Source organism: Oncorhynchus keta, chromosome 27 (genome assembly GCF_023373465.1).
Source record: "Oncorhynchus keta strain PuntledgeMale-10-30-2019 chromosome 27, Oket_V2, whole genome shotgun sequence".
Classification (NCBI taxonomy): Eukaryota; Metazoa; Chordata; class Actinopteri; order Salmoniformes; family Salmonidae; genus Oncorhynchus; species Oncorhynchus keta.
This window is the reverse complement of record NC_068447.1, coordinates 21,608,390-21,631,445: the sequence shown is the minus strand read 5'-3', so window position 1 is coordinate 21,631,445 and position 23,056 is coordinate 21,608,390. Positions and strand designations below refer to the sequence as shown.

At 44.5% G+C, this 23,056-nt stretch overlaps 1 protein-coding gene across 3 annotated transcripts in view; it reads left to right on the top strand.

Moving 5' to 3' along the window:
• Positions 1 to 23,056, top strand: part of LOC118359427 (solute carrier family 12 member 5-like) — a 133,030-nt gene that overhangs the window by 94,229 nt on the left and 15,745 nt on the right. For all 3 annotated transcript variants that reach the window (XM_052481924.1, XM_052481923.1, XM_052481925.1), the window contains exons 6-15: positions 4,246 to 4,376; positions 5,089 to 5,336; positions 5,753 to 5,964; positions 6,098 to 6,265; positions 7,203 to 7,301; positions 11,194 to 11,251; positions 11,522 to 11,696; positions 12,333 to 12,451; positions 12,567 to 12,665; positions 13,045 to 13,164. In XM_052481924.1, the coding sequence (XP_052337884.1) occupies positions 4,246 to 4,376; positions 5,089 to 5,336; positions 5,753 to 5,964; positions 6,098 to 6,265; positions 7,203 to 7,301; positions 11,194 to 11,251; positions 11,522 to 11,696; positions 12,333 to 12,451; positions 12,567 to 12,665; positions 13,045 to 13,164 (1,429 nt within the window). The remainder of the gene's footprint in view (positions 1 to 4,245; positions 4,377 to 5,088; positions 5,337 to 5,752; positions 5,965 to 6,097; positions 6,266 to 7,202; positions 7,302 to 11,193; positions 11,252 to 11,521; positions 11,697 to 12,332; positions 12,452 to 12,566; positions 12,666 to 13,044; positions 13,165 to 23,056) is intronic.

The following is a 23,056-nucleotide window of genomic DNA, read 5'->3' as shown; positions in this document are numbered from 1 at the left end:
AAAAACCTTACTTCAGAGAGAATATCCCCTAGTCAGACAGAGTGGGCTATAAATTATCGTTCAGTTTGGTCTCCTAAACAAAGCTCTTATCTCGTCCTTGGTACAAAATGGTACCAAGACATTACCCCCACCCTATGATATATATCAAATTGTCATTTAGATAGAACCAATTCTAAATACAACCAATCAGAGGACAAACTCACAGAGAGGAGAGTGACCCTATAGGTCAACAAAAAGGGAGCATAGAATGATTCCAGACACTGCCACCCTCCTTTCCCCGATGAGAAAAGTAGGGAGTCACTGGCACACAGAAAATATATGTTTACACATGATGACCCCTTGACCTCTCCCCTCTCTGCGGCCCATGCAACTTAGTCTCGACATAGAACAGATAACTGCCAATGGCCACCACTATAGTACAACAAAATACATTCTTATGAGAAATAACTCATAAGCATGTCATGAAAATAAAACATCTTATCTATGTTACCCAACTAATTCTGATCATTCCACAACAGACCATATCACCTCCACCCTACCTGACATCCAAGACCCACTCCAATCTGCTTACCGCCCAAATAGGTCCACAGACGATGCAATCTCAACCACACTGCACACTGCCCTAACCCATCTGGACAAGAGGAATACCTATGTGAGAATGCTGTTCATCGACTACAGCTCGGCATTTAACACCATAGTACCCTCCAAGCTCGTCATCAAGCTCGAGACCCTGGGTCTCGACCCCGCCCTGTGCAACTGGGTACTGGACTTCCTGACGGGACGCCCCCAGGTGGTGAGGGTAGGCAACAACATCTCCACCCCGCTGATCCTCAACACTTGGGGCCCCACAATGGTGCGTTCTGAGCCCTGTCCTGCACTCCCTGTTCACCCACGACTGCGTGGCCACGCACGCCTCCAACTCAATCATCAAGTTTGCGGACGACACAACAGTGGTAGGCTTGATTACCAACAACGACGAGACGGCCTACAGGGAGGAGGTGAGGGCCCTCGGAGTGTGGTGTCAGGAAAATAACCTCACACTCAACGTCAACAAAACTAAGGAGATGATTGTGGACTTCAGGAAACAGCAGAGGGAACACCCCCCTATCCACATCGATGGAACAGTAGTGGAGAGGGTAGAAAATGTTAAGTTCCTCGGCATACACATCACAGACAAACTGAATTGGTCCACCCACACAGACAGCATCGTGAAGAAGGCGCAGCAGCGCCTCTTCACCTCAGGAGGCTGAAGAAATTCGACTTGTCACCAAAAGCACTCACAAACTTCTACAGATGCACAATCGAGAGCATCCTGGCGGGCTGTATCACCGCCTGGTACGGCAACTGCTCCGCCCACAACTGTAAGGCTCTCCAGAGGGTAGTGAGGTCTGCACAACGCATCACCGGGGGCAAACTACCTGTCCTCCAGGACACCTACACCACCCGATGTTACAGGAAGGCCATAAAGATCATCAAGGACAACAACCACCCGAGCCACTGCCTGTTCACCCCGCTATCATCCAGAAGGCGAGGTCAGTACAGGTGCATCAAAGCTGGGACCGAGAGACTGAAAAACAGCTTCTATCTCAAGGCCATCAGACTGTTAAACAGCCACCACTAACACTGAGTGGCTGCTGCCATCACACTGACTCAACTCCAGCCACTTTAATAATGGGAATTGATGGGAAATGATGTAAAATATATCACTAGCCACTTTAAACAATGCTACCTAATATAATGTTTACATACCCTACATTACTCATCTCATATGTATACGTATATACTGTACTCTATATCATCTTCTGCATCTTTATGTAATACATGTATCACTAGCCACTTTAACTATGCCACTTTGTTTACATACTCATCTCATATGTATATACTGTACTCGATACCATCTACTGTATCTTGCCTATGCCGCTCTGTACCATCACTCATTCATATATCTTTATGTACATATTCTTTATCCCCCTACACTTGTGTGTATAAGACAGTAGTTTTGGAATTGTTAGTTAGATTACTTGTTGGTTATTACTGCATTGTCGGAACTAGAAGCACAAGCATTTCGTTACACTCGCATTAACATCTGCTAACCATGTGTGTGTGACAAATACAATTTGATTTGATTTGATTTGGTCATGTGTTATGCTAAGTAGCTAGCAAGAGGTTGCATAGCAACAGTATCAACTTCCGGTAGACAGGCAAAGCGCTAGTATGCTCAACTGAAAGCATACTGCTCGTTTACAGTATACTAAAATTAACTAATAGTATATACACAAAAAAATGAAGGGTACACTAAAATAACACATCCTAGATCTGAATGAATGAAATATTCTAATTAACTACTTTTTTCTTTACATAGTTGAATGTGCTGACAACAAAATCACACAAAAATTGTCAATGGAAATCAAATTTATCAACCCATGGACGTCTGGATTTGGAGTTACACTCAAAATTAAAGTGGAAAACCACACTACAGGCTGATCCAACTTTGATGTAATGTCCTTAAAACAAGTCTAAATGAGGCTCAGTAGTGTGTGTGGCCTCCACGTGCCTGTATGACCTCCCTACAATGCCTGGGCATGCTCCTGATGAGGTGGCGGATGGTCTCCTGAGGGATCTCCTCCCAGACCTGGACTAAAGCATCCGCCAACTCCTGAACAGTCTGTGGTGCAAGGTGACGTTGGTGGATGGAGAGAGACGTGATGTCCCAGATGTGCTCAATTTGATTCAGATCTGGGGAACGGGCGGGCCAGTCCATTGCATCAATGCCTTCCTCTTGCAGGAACTGCTGACACACTCCAGCCACATGAGGTCTAGCATTGTCTTGCATTAGGAGGAACCCAGGGCCAACCGCACCAGCATATGGTCTCACAAGGGGTCTGAGGATCTCATCTCGGTACCTAATGGCAGTCAGGCTACCTCTGGCGAGCACATGGAGGGCTGTGCGGCCCCCCAAAGAAATGCCACCCCACACCATGACTGACCCACCGCCAAACCGGTCATGCTGGAGGATGTTGCAGGCAGCAGAACGTTCTTCACGGCATCTCCAGACTCTGTCACGTCTGTCACATGTGCTCAGTGTGAACCTGCTTTCATCTGTGAAGAGCACAGGGCGCCAGTGGCGAATTTGCCAATCTTGGTGTTCTCTGGCAAATGCCAAACGTCCTGCACGGTGTTGGGCTGTAAGCACAACCCCCACCTGTGGATGTCGGGCCCTCATACCACCCTCATGGAGTCTGTTTCTGACCGTTTGAGCAGACACATGCACATTTGTGGCCTGCTGGAGGTCATTTTGCAGGGCTCTGGCAGTGCTCCTCCTGCTCCTCCTTGCACAAAGGCGGAGGTAGCGGTCCTGCTGCTGGGTTGTTGCCCTCCTACGGCCTCCTCCATGTCTCCTGATGTACTGGCCTGTCTCCTGGTAGCGCCTCCATGCTCTGGACACTACGCTGACAGACACAGCAAACCTTCTTGCCACAGCTCGCATTGATGTGCCATCCTGGATGAGCTGCAATACCTGAGCCACTTGTGTGGGTTGTAGACTCCGTCTCATGCTACCACTAGAGTGAAAGCACCGCCAGCGTTCAAAAGTGACCAAAACATCAGCCAGGAAGCATAGGAACTGAGAAGTGGTATGTGGTCCCCACCTGCAGAACCACTCCTTTATTGGGGGTGTCTTGCTAATTGTATATAATTTCCACCTGTTGTCTATTCCAATTGCACAACAGCATGTGACATTTATTGTCAATCAGTGTTGCTTCCTAAGTGGACAGTTTGATTTCACAAAAGTGTGATTGACTTGGAGTTCCATTGTGTTGTTTAAGTGTTCCCTTTATTTTTTTGAGCAGTGTAGTATATACTCATGAAGTATGTAGTATACAGTATGTTAGTATGGGTATTCGAACACAGCTTAGGCAATGCTAGCATGGCTAAATCAGAACCACACTGTATTAGCGCCGCTTCCACCACCTGCACAAAGTCAAAGTGTGAAACTATTCTATTCAGAAACCTATAATCTATTTTGTACCTATCCATAGAACCATAGTAATGTAGAGAAAGTCTAGAACTGCATTCAAGCTCTATCTAACATGCCTAAGCAATGTATATGCAGCACTATCTTTTTGTTTACAAACTACAAGCCCCAATTCTTTAGACTTTTGTGCAGACCTAGGGTTAATCTTTGAAGACAATGTTGCAGAAATAGAGACAAATAGAAATGCCAATGGTTGTGTTTGTGTGTCTCAGCCGGAGGCTCCTACTACATGATCTCCCGTTCCCTGGGGCCTGAGTTTGGCGGAGCTGTCGGAATCTGCTTCTATTTGGGGACTACTTTTGCGGGTGCCATGTACATCCTTGGTGCCATCGAACTTCTGCTGGTAAGGATAGATGCTTGCTATTATTTTATTGTTTTGTTTACTATCTCTTTTGTATTCCTCTGTGCCTTTTCCAGCGTTTTATATTGGGGCGAGACCACAACATTGATTAATGCAAAGATGTGCACTCACATGTCTGTGTTTTCAGTGTAGATTGTAATGCAAGGGATGAGGATGCCGAAAGTTACCCACTAAATACAATCAATTGAAACCCATTATGTTAATATATTTTCATTTTTGACAAATATGAAAAGTTGTTGCAATTCCTGAGTGATTTTTCCTTAGAGACATAATATCTCAATTATCATGAATTCATCCAGCAAGCTGTCACACTCAGAGCTTTATTTAGATCTGATGCTTTTTCAAAATAATACTAAGTGCATTTCCTTTCATATGCTGGTTCATTTGTTCCTGCCTTGTCTGTTCCATCATCCACCATCATAAAAACAATACATTTTTTATTACGTTTATCTGATGTCTCCAATGTTTGAGATCATGTCTGATTTCTCTTCTCACTCCCTTCCTCCTTTTTTCCTTCATCCTCCTTTTCTGACACTTGCTCCCATTCTCTCCCTCCATCCTCATACCTCCCTCTATCATTTTTTTTAACACACTCTTTCTCTCCCTCCATCCTATTCTTACTCTCTCCTCTCTTCTTCTCTCATGTTCTCTTCCCTTCCCTTTCTCTCTCTCCCTCCATCTTTCCCTTCTCTAGATTTACATCCTTCCCCAGGCGGCCATTTTTAAGATGGAGGGTCTGGAAGGGGCTGATATGGAGGCAGCGATGCTGAACAACATGCGCGTGTACGGCACTATTGTGCTCAGTTTCATGGCCACGGTGGTGTTTGTGGGGGTCAAATATGTCAACAAGCTGGCTCTGGTCTTCCTGGCGTGCGTTATTCTGTCCATCCTGGCTGTTTATGCTGGGGTCATCAAGACGGCCTTTGAACCCCCTGTTTTCCCGTAAGTCTGACCTGACTGAGCCATTGTTCGCCCCGGCGCCGTTGTTAGTTGTTATTGTACTCTTTCGTCAGCATGGGAGAAAAAAAATTGCACTGCATATTCTGCTGTCCTACCACGCGTGGAATAATGTCCAGGGGGAATGGTGTTTGTTGTATGCAGTAACTTCTTTGTTGTTGTATTATACCAAACAGACATGGGAGTTTGACCAATTAAGGTTTCCAACTTTAAAGTTGTTAGAGCTTTACAAAAAAACTAAACAAATGTCATGATGACCCTGTCTCTGATCATGTTTAATGTTTACTTCATTTACTTAGTTAAATCATGAGACTTGCATATTTATGTTAATTTTTGTAATGTTTTCCTAACCTCTAAATAGACCGGGGGCTGATGATGTCTTGTCTGTCCTCCCCCTACAGCGTGTGCATCCTGGGGAACCGCACTCTGATCTCCAAGGGATTTGACGTGTGTGCCAAGGTCATTGAGAGGGACAACGGCACGGTCACCACCAAGCTGTGGAAGATTTTCTGCGACTCGGAGTTCCTCAACGCTACCTGTGATGAGTACTTTGCCAACAACAATGTTTCTGAGATCCAGGGCATCCCAGGGGTTAGCAGTGGTATACTGGCTGGTAAGAACTTCCCCATTCAGAACGTATTGTAAGCTAATGTAGTCTGTAATAGAGAGACACACTGGTACTCCACAAGAGGTATGTTATTATTATGATGTTTGTGCATCTCTCTGTCTCTGTCTCACTCTCACAGAGAACCTGTTTGGTTACTACCTGGAGAAGGGAGACTTCTTGGAGAAGCGGGGGATCTCAGCCATGCAGGACCCTGACGCTCCCATCACCAACTCCAACCGTTATGTCCTGGCTGACATCACCAGCTTCTTCACCCTGCTGGTGGGGATCTATTTCCCTTCTGTCACAGGTCAGTCACTGCTGGGGTCACAGGTCAATCACTGGGTCAACGGTCAGGGGTCACTGCTGGGGACGGACTAGGCCAATCATATACCAAAAGGACAGTATGGGTACATGCTTTTGTTTCAGCCAAGCACAAACCTGATCAATCTAATCACCTATATTAAGTTATTATAATTAAATTAACATTTTACCTTATGATTTCAAAGTAAATGCTACATTAAAAAAAGCACTGCTTGTATCCTTTGACTAATAATTTGCTTATACAAGGGCACCTAACGGCAGTATTGGATTTCTCACATGAGAAACATCATTCCTATTGTTATATCCACTTTATTGTAACCTGGGAGTCTCTCCACAGTCCCAAATGCAGAGAGAGAGACAGAGAAATACTTTCCAGAACTGATGACACTAGAGGAGCTGAATGAGGTGAAATTAGATCAAGTGGAATTTCTGCCAAAAACCACATCAGCAGAAAGTCTGGGGAATACATTAGTCACATTCCCACTATCATCCCAGTTTCATAACCACTGAATAAAATGCCCATTGTGTACAAGCATTTGCTCTGTGACATTAGAATGATCATGTTTTGTGAGAGCTGCTGCTGGTGATGTAAAATGGTTTGTTGAACACTTCACCAGTTTTCTGGATTGTAAAAACAACAAACACAAAAACACTGTTGCTATTACAAGTAAAGAATTTGTTTTTTAAAGGTTGCTAATCAAAAATTCAGATTATGTTGTTGTTGTTGTAGGTCCTCCACTTAATCACTTTCAGACAGCACTCCCTAGCTAGCACAGTACAAATAAACAAGTCAAAAACATGTGTGAAACATAGGACAAGCCCTTACACATCAAGTGTGAAGGATGGGAATGGTTCCTGTTTGATCCTGTCCCCCCCCCCACTCTTCTTCTGTCCCTCTCCACTTCTGTCCCTCTGCCTCCCAGGCATCATGGCTGGCTCTAACCGCTCTGGAGACCTGCGCGATGCCCAGAAGTCCATCCCCATAGGCACCATAGCAGCCATTACCACTACTTCTATAGTGTGTATCCTTTACTACAGTAAATACTGCCAGTCTTACTGGAGCAGTCCATGTTTTTTGAAACTTCTCAGGGACTACTGACGAAAATACGCTGGAATGTTACATATAATATGGGTGACGTTTGAATAGACAATACGAAGCATTTGATTCTTAATTTAGTTTCAGGTTTTGTAAATGCTTGGGAGACAGTTTGTACTGAAACCTGAATTGATTAAGGATCTCTTTTAGCTGTTGCCAAGGCAGCAGATACTCTTCCTGGGGTCCAGCAACATTACGGCAGATATATACAATCATGTGTGTTCCCTCAGGTCACTACTCCACTACCACATATCTACAATACATTAAGTGTGTTCCCTCAGGTCACTACTCCACTACCACATATCTACAATACATTAAGTGTGTTCCCCCAGGTCACTACTCCACTACCACATATCTACAATGCATTAAGTGTGTTCCCTCAGGTCACTACTCCACTACCACATATCTACAATACATTAAGTGTGTTCCCTCAGGTCACTACTCCACTACCCCATATCTACAATACATTAAGTGTGCCCCCAGGCCATTACTCCACTACCACATATCTACAATACATTAAGTGTGCCCCCAGGTCACTACTCCACTACCACATATCTACAATACATTAAGTGTGCCCCCAGGTCACTACTCCACTACCACATATCTACAATACATTAAGTGTGCCCCCAGGTCACTACTCCACTACCACATATCTACAATACAAAATCCATTGTGTGTAGAGTGCGTGTGTTAGCATGTGTATGTGTATGCTTGTGTCTGTGCCTGTGTGTGTGTCTCTTCACAGTCCCCGCTGTTCCAAAAGTGTATTTTCTTATATCTGATTCTACTGCTTGGATCAGTTACCTGATGTGGAATAGAGTTCCATGTAGTCATGGCTCTATGTGGTACTGTGAGCCTCCTATAGTCTTGCCTGGACTCGGGGATTGTGAAGAGACCTCTTGTGGCATGTCTTGTGGGGTATGCATGGGTGTCCGAGCTGTGTGCTTGTAGTTTGAACAGACAGCTCGGTGTATTCAGCATAGCAATATTTCTTACAAAAACAAGTAGTGATGAAGTGAACCTCGCCTCTACTTTGAGCCATGAGAGATTGACATGCATATTATTAATGTTAGCTCTCTGTGTACATTTAAAGGCCAGCCGTGCTGCCTTGTTCTGAGCCAATTGTAATTTTCCTAAATCCTTCTTTTTGGCACCTGACCACACGACTGGACAGTAGTCCAGGTGCGACAAAACTAGGGCCTGTAGGGCCTGCCTTGTTGATAGTGTTGTTAAGAAGGTAGAGCAGCGCTTTATTATGGACATACTTCTCCGCATCTTAGCTACTGTTGTATCAACATTTTTTGACTATGACAGTTTAAAATCCAGGGTTCTTCAAGCAGTTTGGTCACCTCAACTTGCTTAATTTCCACACTATTCATTATAAGATTTATTTTAGGTTTAGGGTTTAGTGAATGATTTGTCCCAAATACAATACTTGTTGATTTTGAAATATTTAGGACTAACTTATTTCTTGCCACCCATTCTGAAACTAACTGCAGCTCTTTGTTAAGTGTTGCAGTCATTTCACTCGCTGTAGTAGCTGACATGTATAGTGTTGAGTTTCACTCGCTGTAGTAGCTGACATGTATAGTGTTGAGTTTCACTCGCTGTAGTAGCTGACATGTATAGCATTGAGTTTCACTCGCTGTAGTAGCTGACATGTATAGTGTTGAGTTTCACTCGCTGTAGTAGCTGACATGTATAGTGTTGAGTTTCACTCGCTGTAGTAGCTGACATGTATAGTGTTGAGTTTCACTCGCTGTAGTAGCTGACATGTATAGTGTTGAGTTTCACTCGCTGTAGTAGCTGACATGTATAGTGTTGAGTTTCACTCGCTGTAGTAGCTGACATGTATAGTGTTGAGTTTCACTCGCTGTAGTAGCTGACATGTATAGTGTTGAGTTTCACTCGCTGTAGTAGCTGACATGTATAGCATTGAGTTTCACTCGCTGTAGTAGCTGACATGTATAGTGTTGAGTTTCACTCGCTGTAGTAGCTGACATGTATAGCATTGAGTTTGTATAGTGTTGAGTTTCACTCGCTGTAGTAGCTGACATGTATAGTGTTGAGTTTCACTCGCTGTAGTAGCTGACATGTATAGTTTCACTTGAGTTTGTATAGTGTTGAGTTTCACTCGCTGTAGTAGCTGACATGTATAGTGTTGAGTTTCACTCGCTGTAGTAGACATGTACATGTATAGTGACATGTATAGTGTTGAGTTTCATTCGCTGTAGTAGCTGACATGTATAGCGTTGAGTTTCACTCGCTGTAGTAGCTGACATGTATAGTGTTGAGTTTCACTCGCTGTAGTAGCTGACATGTATAGTGTTGAGTTTCACTCGCTGTAGTAGCTGACATGTATAGCATTGAGTTTCACTCGCTGTAGTAGCTGACATGTATAGTGTTGAGTTTCACTCGCTGTAGTAGCTGACATGTATAGCATTGAGTTTCACTCGCTGTAGTAGCTGACATGTATAGCCTTGAGTTTCACTTGCTGTAGTAGCTGACATGTATAGTGTTGAGTTTCACTCGCTGTAGTAGCTGACATGTATAGTGTTGAGTTTCACTCGCTGTAGTAGCTGACATGTATAGTGTTGAGTTTCACTCGCTGTAGTAGCTGACATGTATAGTGTTGAGTTTCACTCGCTGTAGTAGCTGACATGTATAGCATTGAGTTTCACTTGCTGTAGTAGCTGACATGTATAGCATTGAGTCATCGGCATACAAAGGACACACTGGTTTTACTCAAAGCAAGTTGCATGTCATTAGTAAAGATTGAAAAAAGTAAGAGGCCGAGAAAGCTGCCCTGGGGAATTCCTGATTCCAACTGGATAATGTTGGAGAGACTTCAATTAAAGAACACCCTCTGTGTTCTGTTAGACAAGTAACTCTTTATCCACAATATAGCAAGGGGTGTAAAGCCATATCACATACGTATTTACAGCAGCAGACTATGATCAATAATGTCAAAAGCCGCATTGAAGTCTAACAAAATAGCTCCCGCAATCTTTTTATCATCAATTTCTGTCAGCCAATCATCAGTAATTTGTGCCCCTGCATGTTGAATGTCTTTCCCTATAAGTGTGCTAAAAGTATGTCTGGTCAAACACATTTTTTTCCAAAGGTTTACCTAGATTGTAGGCTTAGATTGAAGATATGGCAAATAGGAGTAGCAATATCATCCCCTGTCATTTTCCATCCAAGTTGTCAGACCCAGGTGGCTTGTCATTATTGATAGACAACAACAACAAAAAACCTAGTCTTCCAAATTACAGTTCTTGTCTTTCATAATTTTGTCATGGATGTATAGTGTCAGAGTTTTATTGCTGGCATGTCATGCCTAAGTTTGCTAACCTTGCCAATGGAAAAATCATTAAAATAGTTGCCAATATCACTGGGTTTTATGAGGAAGGAGCCATCTGATTCAATAAATGATGGAGCTGAGTTTGCCTTTTGCCCATAATTTCATTTAAGGTGCTACAAAGCTTTTTACTATCGTTCTTCATATAATTTATCTTTATTTCATAGTATAGTTTCTTGGTTTTTTTATTCAGTTTATTCACATCATTTCTCAATTTGCAGTATGTTTATTTGTCATTCCTTTTGCCTCATCCCTCTCAACCATACAATTGTTCTATTCCTTATCAATCCACAGGGATTTAACAGTTGTTACAGACATTTTCTTAACGGGTGCATGCTTATTAGTAACTGGAATAAGCAATTTCATAAATGGGTTAAGTGCAGCGTATTGTTGCTCTTCATTGTGTAATGTGTGTATTGTGAGGTCTGTGTGTGTGTTCCTTCACTGCTCCTCCCAGACATGTCTGCCGTGGTCCTGTTTGGGGCCTGCATTGAAGGGGTGGTCCTGAGGGACAAGTGAGTTATTTGTATTCCACTCTACATCCACTTCCTGTATTACTATAGCTAGCATCATTGCCTCGTGAGTCTTGCCCATCTCAAAATCAATACTCTCCCACTAATTGTCCATGTAATCAGATGCAACACATAGAATAACAAATAATACTTAAAGGACTTGATTGAGAATGTGTGCACTGAATTGATACTGCAAAGGACAGTGGACGAGGGTAGCTGTTATAACAAAAACTAATTGAAAAAGGCAACTTAGATCTGTCTCCCTGACTTCAGGTTTGGTGAGGGGGTGGATGGTAACCTTGTAATTGGTACCCTGGCGTGGCCTTCACCATGGGTGATCGTGATTGGCTCCTTCTTCTCCACCTGTGGGGCAGGGCTTCAGAGTTTGACTGGAGCGCCACGCCTCCTGCAGGCCATCTCCCGCGATAGCGTAATCCCTTTCCTTAAAGTGAGTAAACATGTAAACACACACACACACACACACACACACACACACACACACACACACACACACACACACACACACACACACACACACACACACACACACACACACACACACACACACACACTAGCACTATTTACTTCGTGGAGTGGTCAATCAGCGGACATTAGTAATTTTCTGTATATGTTATACTGCATATTATTACCATAACCACTATTTCTACTCTTCTAATACCATCAAGACAATTTCTCTGTTTGTTCAGAGAAATGTAGATCCATTCTACTCAAATAGCCCTCAAGTGTGTCGGGGCTAGCAGTGATTACTAATTCATGGTCCTACTATAGTCCAGGCTCAGGTTGAGTTGCTGTGACAGGAGCTGTCTGTCACCCCCACTGATTAAATGAGGAAAAGTTTTCCAGACTGAGCAGACATGTCTAACGTGTGATATAGGGACGATAGTGATTAATCATGCTGCAGCAAGGACCAGTGTGACCTGAATGAGAGGACGAGAGGGGCTGAAACTCTTGCAGTCCACTCAACTTAATACTACAATGTGCCGTGCTACAGGTTCAGGTGTGCGTGCATGTAGGTGTGGGTGTTAATAGTTCATTGTACCTCACTGTTGTGCGTTGTCTGTAGGTTTTTGGGCATGGCAAGGCCAACGGAGAGCCTACCTGGGCCCTACTCCTCACAGCCAGTATCTGTGAGATCGGCATCATCATCGCCTCTCTGGACGCTGTTGCCCCCATCCTCTCCATGTAAGACAACCACATGTCTAATATATACTCTGCTTCTCCTGAACACACTATGGAGATGGTTATGTCTTGGTAGCAAGTATAGCTGTTCTGAGTTCTTCTTTCTCTCTCTGTGTAGGTTCTTCTTGATGTGCTACATGTTTGTCAACCTGGCCTGTGCCCTGCAAACTCTGCTGAGAACCCCCAACTGGAGGCCTCGCTTCAAGTTCTACCACTGGTGAGTTAAACAACTCAACATAGCAGACATAGCTCTAGATCTTAGCCATGGGATCATCGCCAAAGAGCGCGGCTTAGCTAATATTCTCAGGTGTGAAACAGTCTACTACAGCATTTGTGTTTTGCACTGGATATCAAGCCAGACCAGGTAGGTTCCTGTTAGGAAGCAGTTATTTACCTGAGTCGTCTGCCAGAGACACTGTGGGAATCTGGAGCCTGGCTTAGCCTATAATGATCCTCTACTGGCTTGAATGTAACAACAGCAGACAGAGAGACAAGATATCCTGTCTCCAATCTGTGGCCATTATTATAATCAGTGACTGGTTTGACTGTCGCAGCAACAGACTGAGGATATAACTTCCTGTCCCTCTCCCCAACAGGGCTCTCTCCTTCCTGGGCATGAGCTTGTGTCTGTCGCTCATGTTTATCTGTTCCTGGTACTACGCCATTGTTGCCATGGTGATTGCTACCTGCATCTACAAATACATTGAGTTCGCTGGGTGAGTGAGCTTCCAACCTTGGACTACAAAGCAAAGAAAAATCGCAACTAAGAAATTAAATATAATAGTCAAAATAAAGAAAAACCCTGGAATGAGTAAGTGTGTCTAAACTTTTGACTGGTACTGTATATTTTTATTTATTTAACCTTGAGATTAAAAATACATTTCACAAGAGAGCAATAAAAACAGAATAAGAAAACATACTCATATATGTGTATAAAACTATATAATTCAGCACACAATAACAAAATAACAAAACGCAGATTTTCCCAAATGTGTGGAGACTGAAGGGATCGCTAGTATTATCCATTCCTGAGAACAGGTTTGGTAACTTATGATTCTTAACTTAATTAATGAAGTTACATATGAGGGGAGTTTCTGTAAGATTGCTTTGTAAATAAATCAAAGAGAATGCAGCTCTCTTCTTACGGACAGAGAGGTCCATCCCACATTTTTATACAGACTACAATGATGAGTCCTAAAATTGTCCCCTGTGATAAAACGTATTGCGGAATGGTACAAAGGTTGCCTCATGTAAACAATATCACCAAAATCCAAGACATGGAGAAGCGTTGTTTGAACAATTGTTCTCCTGTTTTCAATATAGAGGAATGATTTATTTCGATATGAACAGACAATCTTGAATCTAAGCTTCTTCGACATATTTTCTATATGCGTTACAAAGGACAACTTGTCATCAATCCAGACACCCAGGTACATATTGAGAAACAAGTTCAATTTGGGCTCCATTTGTAGCGCAAATATGCAGGTTCTCAGTGTCAACATTAAATGACCTAAAGAACAGTATGAGCTTGGTTTGACTTGTATTTAACACATCATGAAGGCGCCGGAGGGGAAAGCTGCCGTCTTATTGGCTCTTAACCAACCATGCTATTTTTTTTTTTTTTTTTTTTTGCGTTGTTCGTAACTGGTTTTGTACATAATGTTGCTGCTACCATTTCTTATGACCCAAAAGAGCTTCTGGACATCAGAACTGCGATTACTTACCTCAGATCAGAGTTTTTCTTCGATGAGTCAGACGGGAGGGAGATACTACAGACACTAGGCCCAGATCCCTGCCATTCGCTGGAGAAGGAAACGTCTATTTTGCGGAAAAAGATCAGGGTACCTTTTGAGGATCAGGCGACGGAGTGGCTAATCTGCCTTTGCATTCCATTCTGCTAGCTAAAGATCAATCGCTGGAAAATAAATGGGTCAAACTGAAAGCACGTATATCCTACCAACGGGACATTAAAAACTGTAATATCTTATGTTTCACCGAGTTGTGGCTGAACGACGACATTAAGAACATACAGCTGGTGGGTTATACACTCTATCGACAGGATTGAACAGCAGCCTCTGGTAAGACACGGGACGGGGGCCTATGCATATATGTAAACAACAGCTGGTGCACGATATCTAAGGAAGTCTCAAGGTTTTGCTCAACTGAGGTAGAATATCTCATGATAAGCTGTCGACCATACTATCTACCTAGAGAGTTTTCATCTGTATTTTTGGTAGCTGTATTTTTGGAGGCTGGCACTAAAACCTCACTCAATGAGCTGTATACTGCCATAAGCAAACAGGAAAACACTCATCCAGAGGCGGTGCTCCTAGTGGCCGGGGACTTTAATGCAGGGAAATTTAAATCAGTTTTACCAAATTTCTATCAGCATGTTAAATGTGCAACCAAAGGGAAAAAAAATCTAGACCACCTTTACTCAACACATAGAGACGAGTACAAAGCTCGCCCTCCATTTGGCAAATCTAACCATAATTCTATCCTCCTGATTCCTGCTTACAAGCAAAAATTAAATCAGGAAGCATCAGTGACTCTGCCTATAAAAAAGTGGTCAGATGAAGCAGATGCTAAACTACAGGACTGTTTTGCTAGCACAGAATGGAATATGTTCCGAGATTCTTCAAATGACATTGAAGAGTACAGCACATCAGTCAGTGGCTTTATCAATAAGTGCATCGAGGACGTCGTCCCCACAGTGACTGTACATACATACCCCAAATAGAAGACATAATTTACAGGCAACATATGCACTGAGCTAAAGGGTAGAGCTGCCGCTTTCAAGGAATGGGACTCTAACCCAGAAGCTTATAAGAAATCCCACTATGCCATCAGAGGAACCATCCAACAAGCAAAGCTTCAATAGAGGACTAAGATTGAATCACACTACACCAGCTCCGATGATCGTCGGATGTGGCAGGGCTTGCAAACTATTACAGACTACAAAGGGAAACACAGCCAAGAGCTTCCCAGTAACATGAGCCTACAAGGCGAGCTAAATAACTTCTATGCTCACTTCAAGGCAAGTAACATTGAAACATGCATGAGAGCATCAGCTGTTTTCCCGATGACTGTGTGATCACGCTCTCTGCAGCCGATCTAAGTAAGACCTTAAAACAGGTCAACATTCACAAGGCCACAAGGCCAGGCGGATTACCAGGACGTGTACTCCGAGCATGCGCTGACCAACTGGCAAGTTTCTTCACTGACATTTTCAACCTCTCCCTGTCTGAGTCTGCAATACCAACATGTTTTAAGCAGACCACCATAGTCCTTGTGCCCAAGAACACTACGGTAACCTGCCTAAATGACTACCAACCCGTAGCACTCACGTATGTAGCCATGAAATGCTTTGAAAGGCTCATATCAACACCGTTATCCCAGAAACCCTAGACCCACTCCAATTTGCATACCACACAAACAGATCCACAGATGATGCAATCTCTATTGCACTCCACACTGCCCTTTCACACCTGGACAAAAGGCACACCTGTGTGAGAATGCTATTCATTGAATACAGCTCAGCGTTCAAACACCATAGTGCCCTCAAAGCTCATCACTAAGCTAAGGACCCTGGGATTGAACACCTTCCTCTGCAACTGGATCCTGGACTTTCTGACGAGTGTTAAGGGTAGGTAACAACACATCCGCCACGCTGATCTTCAACACAGGGGCCCCTCAGGGGTGCGTGCTCAGTCTCCTCCTGTACTCCCTGTTCACTCATGACTGCACGGCCAGGCACGACTCCAACACCATCATTAAGTTTGCTGACGACATAATAGTGGTAAGCTTGATAACCAACAATGATGAGAAAGCATATAGGGAGGAAGTCAGAGACCTGACCGTGTGGTGCCAGGACAACAACGTCTCCCTCAACGTGATCAAGACAAAGGAGATGATTGTGGACTACAGGAAAAGGAGGACCAAGCATGCCCCCATTCTCATCAACGGGGCTGTAGTGGAGCAGGTTAAGAGCTTCAATTTCCTTGGCATCCACATCATCAAGAAACTAACATGGTCCAAGCACACCAAGACATTTGTGAAGAGGGCACAACAAAACCTATTCCCCCTCAGGAGACTGAAAAGATTTGGCATGGGTCCTCAGATCCTCAAAAGTCTTTACAGCTGCACTATCGAGAGCATCCTGACGGGTTGCATCACTGCCTGGTATGGCAACTGCTCGGGTTCCGACCGCAAGGCACTACAGAGGGTAGTGCGTACGGCCCAGTACATCACCGGGACCAAGCTTCCTGCCATCCAGGACCTCTATACCAGGCAGTGTCAGAGGAAGGCCCTAAAAATTGTCAGACCCCAGCCACTCTAATCATAGAGTGTTCTCTCTGTTACCGCACGGCAAGCAGTACCGGAGTGCCAAGTCTAGGTCCAAGAAGCTTCTAAACAACATCTATCCCCAAGCCATAAGACTCCTGAACAGCTAATCAAATGGCTACCCAAATGGCTACCCAGACTATTTGCCCCCCTTCTACGCTACTGCTACTCACTGTTATCTATGCATAGTCACTTTAATAACTCTACTTACATGTACATATTACCTCGACACCAGGGCCCTCGCACATTGACTCTGTACAGGTACCCCCTGTATATAGCCTCCACATTGACTCTGTACAGGTACCCCCTGTATATAGCCTCCACATTGACTCTGTACAGGTACCCCCTGTATATAGCCTCCACATTGACTCTGTACAGGTACCCCCTGTATATAGCCTCCACGTTGACTCTGTACAGGTACCCCCTGTATATAGCCTCCACATTGACTCTGTACAGGTACCCCCTGTATATAGCCTCCACATTGACTCTGTACAGGTACCACCTGTATATAACCTCCACATTGACTCTGTACAGGTACCCCCTGTATATAGCCTCCACATTGACTCTGTACAGGTACCCCCTGTATATAACCTCCACATTGACTCTGTACAGGTACCCCCTGTATATAGCCTCCACATTGACTCTGTACAGGTACCCCCTGTATATAGCCTCCACATTGACTCTGTACATGTACCCCCTGTATATAGCCTCCACATTGACTCAGTACAGGTACCCCCTGTATATAGCCTCCCACATTGACTCTGTACAGGTTCCCCCTGTATATACCCTCCACATTGACTCTGTACAGGTACCCCCTGTATATAACCTCCACATTGACTCTGTACCGTACTACCCTGTATATAGCCTCCACATTGACTCTGTACAGGTACCCCCTGTATATAGCCTCCACATTGACTCTGTACAGGTACCCCCTGTATATAGCCTCCACATTGACTCTGTACAGGTACCCCCTGTATATAGCCTCCACATTGACTCTGTACAGGTACCCCCTGTATATAGCCTCCACATTGACTCTGTACAGGTACCCCCTGTATATAACCTCCACATTGACTCTGTACAGGTACCCCATGTATATAGCCTCCACATTGACTCTGTACAGGTACCCCCTGTATATAGCCTCCACATTGACTCTGTACAGGTACCCCCTGTATATAGCCTCCACATTGACTCTGTACAGGTACCCCCTGTATATAGCCTCCACATTGACTCTGTACAGGTACCCCATTTATATAGCCTCCACATTGACTCTGTACAGGTTCCCCATTTATATAGCCTCCACATTGACTCTGTACAGGTACCCCCTGTATATAGCCTCCATATTGACTCTGTACAGGTACCCCATTTATATAGCCTCCACATTGACTCTGTACAGGTACCCCCTGTATATAGCCTCCACATTGACTCTGTACAGGTACCCCCTGTATATAGCCTCCACATTGACTCTGTACAGGTACCCCCTGTATATAGCCTCCACATTGACTCTGTACAGGTACCCCATTTATATAGCCTCCACATTGACTCTGTACAGGTTCCCCATTTATATAGCCTCCACATTGACTCTGTACAGGTTCCCCATTTATATAACCTCCACATTGACTCTGTACAGGTTGATATAACTCCACATTGACTCTGTACAGGTTCCCCCTGTATATAACCTCCACATTGACTCTGTACAGGTACCCCCTGTATATAACCTCCACATTGACTCTGTACAGGTACCCCTGTATATAACCTCCACATTGACTCTGTACAGGTACCACCTGTATATAACCTCCACATTGACTCTGTACAGGTACCCCTGTATATAGCCTCCACATTGACTCTGTACAGGTACCCCTGTATATAACCTCCACATTGACTCTGTACAGGTACCACCTGTATATAACCTCCACATTGACTCTGTACAGGTACCCCCTGTATATAGCCTCCACATTGACTCTGTACAGGTACCCCTGTATATAACCTCCACATTGACTCTGTACAGGTACCCCCTGTATATAACCTCCACATTGACTCTGTACAGGTACCCCCTGTATATAGCCTCCACATTGACTCTGTACAGGTACCCCTGTATATAACCTCCACATTGACTCTGTACAGGTACCCCTGTATATAGCCTCCACATTGACTCTGTACAGGTACCCCCTGTATATAGCCTCCACATTGACTCTGTACAGGTACCCCCTGTATATAGCCTCCACATTGACTCTGTACAGGTACCCCTGTATATAGCCTCCACATTGACTCTGTACAGGTACCCCTGTATATAGCCTCCACATTGACTCTGTACAGGTACCCCCTCCATATTGACTCTGTATATATAGCCTCCACATTGACTCTGTACAGGTACCCCCTGTATATAGCCTCCACATTGACTCTGTACAGGTACCCCCTGTATATAGCCTCCACATTGACTCTGTACAGGTACCCCCTGTATATAGCCTCCACATTGACTCTGTACAGGTACCCCATTTATATAGCCTCCACATTGACTCTGTACAGGTACCCCCTGTATATAGCCTCCACATTGACTCTGTACAGGTACCCCCTGTATATAACCTCCACATTGACTCTGTACAGGTACCCCCTGTATATAACCTCCACATTGACTCTGTACAGGTACCCCCTGTATATAACCTCCACATTGACTCTGTACAGGTACCCCCTGTATATAACCTCCACATTGACTCTGTACAGGTACCCCTGTATATAACCTCCACATTGACTCTGTACAGGTACCCCTGTATATAACCTCCACATTGACTCTGTACAGGTACCCCTGTATATAGCCTCCACATTGACTCTGTACAGGTACCCCTGTATATAACCTCCACATTGACTCTGTACAGGTACCCCTGTATATAACCTCCACATTGACTCTGTACAGGTACCCCTGTATATAGCCTCCACATTGACTCTGTACAGGTACCCCCTGTATATAACCTCCACATTGACTCTGTACAGGTACCCCTGTATATAACCTCCACATTGACTCTGTACAGGTACCCCCTGTATATAGCCTCCACATTGACTCTGTACAGGTACCCCTGTATATAGCCTCCACATTGACTCTGTACAGGTACCCCTGTATATAACCTCCACATTGACTCTGTACAGGTACCCCTGTATATAGCCTCCACATTGACTCTGTACAGGTACCCCTGTATATAACCTCCACATTGACTCTGTACAGGTACCCCTGTATATAGCCTCCACATTGACTCTGTACAGGTACCCCCTGTATATAACCTCCACATTGACTCTGTACAGGTACCCCTGTATATAACCTCCACATTGACTCTGTACAGGTACCCCCTGTATATAACCTCCACATTGACTCTGTACAGGTACCCCCTGTATATAGCCTCCACATTGACTCTGTACAGGTACCCCTGTATATAGCCTCCACATTGACTCTGTACAGGTACCCCTGTATATAGCCTCCACATTGACTCTGTACAGGTACCCCTGTATATAGCCTCCACATTGACTCTGTACAGGTACCCCCTGTATATAGCCTCCACATTGACTCTGTACAGGTACCCCCTGTATATAGCCTCCACATTGACTCTGTACAGGTACCCCCTGTATATAACCTCCACATTGACTCTGTACAGGTACCCCCTGTATATAGCCTCCACATTGACTCTGTACAGGTACCCCCTGTATATAGCCTCCACATTGACTCTGTACAGGTACCCCCTGTATATAACCTCCACATTGACTCTGTACAGGTACCCCCTGTATATAACCTCCACATTGACTCTGTACAGGTACCCCCTGTATATAACCTCCACATTGACTCTGTACAGGTACCCCCTGTATATAACCTCCACATTGACTCTGTACAGGTACCCCCTGTATATAGCCTCCACATTGACTCTGTACAGGTACCCCCTGTATATAGCCTCCACATTGACTCTGTACAGGTACCCCTGTATATAACCTCCACATTGACTCTGTACAGGTACCCCCTGTATATAACCTCCACATTGACTCTGTACAGGTACCCCCTGTATATAGCCTCCACATTGACTCTGTACAGGTACCCCTGTATATAACCTCCACATTGACTCTGTACAGGTACCCCCTGTATATAGCCTCCACATTGACTCTGTACAGGTACCCCCTGTATATAGCCTCCACATTGACTCTGTACAGGTACCCCTGTATATAGCCTCCACATTGACTCTGTACAGGTACCCCTGTATATAGCCTCCACATTGACTCTGTACAGGTACCCCTGTATATAACCTCCACATTGACTCTGTACAGGTACCCCCTGTATATAGCCTCCACATTGACTCTGTACAGGTACCCCTGTATATAGCCTCCACATTGACTCTGTACAGGTACCCCTGTATATAGCCTCCACATTGACTCTGTACAGGTACCCCCTGTATATAACCTCCACATTGACTCTGTACAGGTACCCCTGTATATAACCTCCACATTGACTCTGTACAGGTACCCCTGTATATAACCTCCACATTGACTCTGTACAGGTACCCCTGTATATAGCCTCCACATTGACTCTGTACAGGTACCCCTGTATATAGCCTCCACATTGACTCTGTACAGGTACCCCTGTATATAGCCTCCACATTGACTCTGTACAGGTACCCCCTGTATATAGCCTCCACATTGACTCTGTACAGGTACCCCTGTATAACCCCACATTGACTCTGTACAGGTACCCCTATATAGCCTCCACATTGACTCTGTACAGGTACCCCCTGTATATAGCCTCCACATTGACTCTGTACAGGTACCCCTGTATATAACCTCCACATTGACTCTGTACAGGTACCCCTGTATATAACCTCCACATTGACTCTGTACAGGTACCCCATGTATATAGCCTCCACATTGACTCTGTACAGGTACCCCTGTATATAACCTCCACATTGACTCTGTACAGGTACCCCCTGTATATAGCCTCCACATTGACTCTGTACAGGTACCCCTGTATATAGCCTCCACATTGACTCTGTACAGGTACCCCTGTATATAGCCTCCACATTGACTCTGTACAGGTACCCCCTGTATATAGCCTCCACATTGACTCTGTACAGGTACCCCTGTATATAACCTCCACATTGACTCTGTACAGGTACCCCCTGTATATAGCCTCCACATTGACTCTGTACAGGTACCCCTGTATATAGCCTCCACATTGACTCTGTACAGGTACCCCCTGTATATAGCCTCCACATTGACTCTGTACAGGTACCCCCCTCCACATTGACTCTGTACAGGTACCCCTGTATATAACCTCCACATTGACTCTGTACAGGTACCCCCTGTATATAGCCTCCACATTGACTCTGTACAGGTACCCCTGTATATAGCCTCCACATTGACTCTGTACAGGTACCCCTGTATATAGCCTCCACATTGACTCTGTACAGGTACCCCCTGTATATAGCCTCCACATTGACTCTGTACAGGTACCCCTGTATATAACCTCCACATTGACTCTGTACAGGTACCCCTGTATATAACCTCCACATTGACTCTGTACAGGTACCCCCTGTATATAACCTCCACATTGACTCTGTACAGGTACCCCCTGTATATAGCCTCCACATTGACTCTGTACAGGTACCCCTGTATATAACCTCCACATTGACTCTGTACAGGTACCCCTGTATATAGCCTCCACATTGACTCTGTACAGGTACCCCTGTATATAGCCTCCACATTGACTCTGTACAGGTACCCCTGTATATAGCCTCCACATTGACTCTGTACAGGTACCCCCTGTATATAGCCTCCACATTGACTCTGTACAGGTACCCCTGTATATAGCCTCCACATTGACTCTGTACAGGTACCCCTGTATATAGCCTCCACATTGACTCTGTACAGGTACCCCTGTATATAACCTCCACATTGACTCTGTACAGGTACCCCTGTATATAGCCTCCACATTGACTCTGTACAGGTACCCCCTGTATATAGCCTCCACATTGACTCTGTACAGGTACCCCTGTATATAGCCTCCACATTGACTCTGTACAGGTACCCCCTGTATATAACCTCCACATTGACTCTGTACAGGTACCCCCTGTATATAGCCTCCACATTGACTCTGTACAGGTACCCCCTGTATATAGCCTCCACATTGACTCTGTACAGGTACCCCTGTATATAGCCTCCACATTGACTCTGTACAGGTACCCCTGTATATAGCCTCCACATTGACTCTGTACAGGTACCCCTGTATATAACCTCCACATT